General features: G+C 45.2%; 1 protein-coding gene across 1 annotated transcript in view; it reads left to right on the top strand.

The window, feature by feature from the left end:
* Positions 1-6: 6 nt before the first annotated feature.
* KCNQ1 (potassium voltage-gated channel subfamily Q member 1) overlaps positions 7-2,962 on the top strand; it is a gene marked incomplete at its 5' end in the record, with an annotated part of 669,633 nt that continues 666,677 nt past the window's right edge. The window contains one exon of the mRNA XM_019519725.1: positions 7-254. Coding sequence (XP_019375270.1) covers positions 7-254 — 248 coding nt within the window. The remainder of the gene's footprint in view (positions 255-2,962) is intronic.

The raw sequence follows: 2,962 nt of genomic DNA, 5'->3' as shown, positions 1-2,962 counted from the left end.
GCGCCCATCCCCGCCGCCCGCGACCCGGGCCAGGGCCAGGGCTCCGCCTGCCCGCTGGGGGCCCGCGACGGCCCCGACCGCCAGCTCCACAGCGACGTGGTGGTGGTGACCCCGGCGCCGCTCAACCTGGACCCCCGCGTCTCCATCTACAGCATCCGCAGACCTCTGCTGAGCCGCAGCAACCTTCAGGGCAGGGTCTATAACTTTCTGGAGAGACCCACGGGCTGGAAGTGCTTTGTCTACCACTTCACCGTGTGAGTAGCACCCCCTTCACTGTGCCCTGGCTTCTCAGCTGCCCCCGCCTCTCTGCCCAGGGGCGCCTCCTGCCGTTTGGAAGGCTGAAGGTGCCCCTCGATAGCTTCCATGCTCCCCTCGGACCATGCCACTATTTTGTTTTCTCTCCGGGGTTTTGGCAGCTGGGAAATACCAGTGTCTTTCTCTTGTTGCTGAGAACTGGGGATGGTTGGGTGGCTTTAACCCCATGGAGCCCTCTCTGCAATCTCTGGGTTTGTCTTGTGAGTTGTGGTCACCTTTGCTCACCTGACAGCACTAGTGTTGTGTAGCAACCCATGGTGCCCTTGAAAAGATCTCCAGGCACCCTAGGGTGTCACAGCACACCTGGCTGAGTCCTCTTTGCAGTCTTGGGGTTTATCTTATCTCCTAACAGTGCTGTTGTTGCATGGTATCCTTCGGCACCCTTGAAAGGATCTCAAAGCACTCCAGGGTGCCCCAGCACCCTGGTTGGGATTCCCTGCCCTATATGTCCCTCTGCTGTCCTGACAGCCTGTGCTGAGGCAAAAGGGAGCAAGCAGAGAGCGTGTTTTCTTGGGGTTAGCAAGTGTAGTCAGGCTGCCGAAAGATCTGACTTCTTGAAAAGGACAACTGCACTGAGCTCTCCCACCTTCTGGCCTCCAGACCGACCAAACTGATTGGCATAGTCAACCATAGCAAATTTCCCACAGTCCCTGGCTTTCTGCTGTTTTGTTAATTGTTTTGCTGCTCTGCATCTGTCAGAGGAAAAATCTTACCCAGCTGCATTAGGGAGGTGTGTGTGCTGCATGTTTTATGCAATATGTAAACTCTTTTTAGTAGTTTTTTTTCCCCCCCAACAGATAAAAAAAAAACCTACCTAGCCAAGGGACTATAAATCTTGCCATCTTGACTGACCTGTATCTATTTTTAATGAATGTGTTTGACCTGTGCGTGTGTTCTGTTCATTCATTACTGTTTTTGGAGAGCAAGGCATGAAGTGTTGAGAACTCTTTATTCCTACCATGTTACAGAGCAAATAAATTTTGCTTTGCACAGGGCACTTTAAACTATGTGTCAGCACTTGTTTGAATAATTATTCCAGGCTTGATTCTGTTACCTGTTTGCTTCCACACTGAATAATGCTTGATACTGTGTGCAGTCCATGGAAGTCAATAGAACTGTTCATTGACTTGGGAGCAGTGTGACTAATCCGCCTCAAGATGAGCCAGGCAGATGGAGCTGGTCCTCAAGACCTTAAGATACATTTCGGAAGACTCACTTTTTGGTGGATAAAAATGTATAATTTTCCTGTACTGGAGGTTGCACGCTAGCCAGTCATCACTTTACACAACCTCTTTTTCCTTGAACTGATAGGAGGGTTTTTAAATGGCTCTAATAATGAAGTTTTGCATACTTAATTTAGGGTTTTCTGTTGGATATATGAAGCACTGAAGACTAACATTTTCAGTCTTCATTCTGGATTGTGATACCGGAAGCATATCCAGAGCGACTCTATGGATGTATCAAAAGGGGTGGCTGCTGCTGCTGCTGGGGTGTGTGTGTTTAAACAAGCAAATTTGTGTCTGAGTGCAAGAACATAGAGAGAGAATAAATATTAGACGTGGCATAAGCTTTCTTTTATAAAGTGGTTTTATTCTTCCAATTGACCCAAATTACTTTATTCTTCCTGTTGGTTTGAGAATGATACTGTAGGCTACATTTTAATGGGCTAATGGCTTGTTTCTAATCTGCATTTAAAACGTTTTACTTCTTAATTATTCCAAATTATTATTACTTGGTTCCTCATTTCCATCATATTAGGTAAATCGATGGTGCCACAGAATATGGCAGGAGACATGTTGCATCTACATGGTAGAGGCAGTTGTACCTTTGCCTTTCCTTATTCTGTTACGGAGATGGTCCTTCATCACATTCTGTTAAGCCTCATGGTGCGTTGTGTATGTGTGTCTCTGACATCACTCTTATTTTTAGTCAAGTGAAAAGAGGCTAAAGCAACAAATGTTAGAAACTAAACTGAGTGCAGAGTCTGTAATGTACCTGAATGTGGAGCAGTGTGATGGTTGTGAATTGGTGAAGCAGTGGATCAGTTCTGTTGTTCATCAGAAGCCTACAAATGTATGCATGAAAAATTAATGTTTTTTAATCTAGAACTTGTAAAGTGTTGACATAACCCTTGAGCAATTTGCATATGCTACATCCAGATAATAAAATAAAAATGAACTGAGATGGATGTCTTGAGTTGCTTAGTTAGGGAAAAATATAAAATCCCGTGTCTGAAGGCAAAGTGCGTCATAAAAAATATTTTTTGAATTTTGCATAATGCTGAAGCTTCTTAGTCTGAACAGGTTGGATCAGTTGGTGCTGGCCTATTTGTCATTTGAAGGACGAATCCTACTACTGGAAGCTGAGTTAGGTCTGGTGGTGGGGGTGACTTTGGATGACCACAGAAATTTATGGTCTCACTCCATGCCTGAAGTTTTGAATGCTGTATGTAGATGGATAAGCAGTATTAATCCTACCTAAGAAGCTGGAAAAACAGGCATGGGATGTAGACTTGCATAAGTACACAGTAACCATGAGAGAATCCATTAGACCAATGACCAACATTTTTCAAAAGTGACTTTGGGGACCTGATTTTAGAATATTTTTCAAGGGAGTTGTTTCTATCCTATCTCCCCCCCCCCCCCCC

Source organism: Gavialis gangeticus, unplaced genomic scaffold (assembly GCF_001723915.1).
Source record: "Gavialis gangeticus isolate Ggan-Ray unplaced genomic scaffold, GavGan_comp1, whole genome shotgun sequence".
Classification (NCBI taxonomy): domain Eukaryota; kingdom Metazoa; phylum Chordata; order Crocodylia; family Gavialidae; genus Gavialis; species Gavialis gangeticus.
The sequence above is the reverse complement of the archived record's forward strand: the minus strand, read 5'-3'. Positions and strand labels throughout refer to the sequence as shown.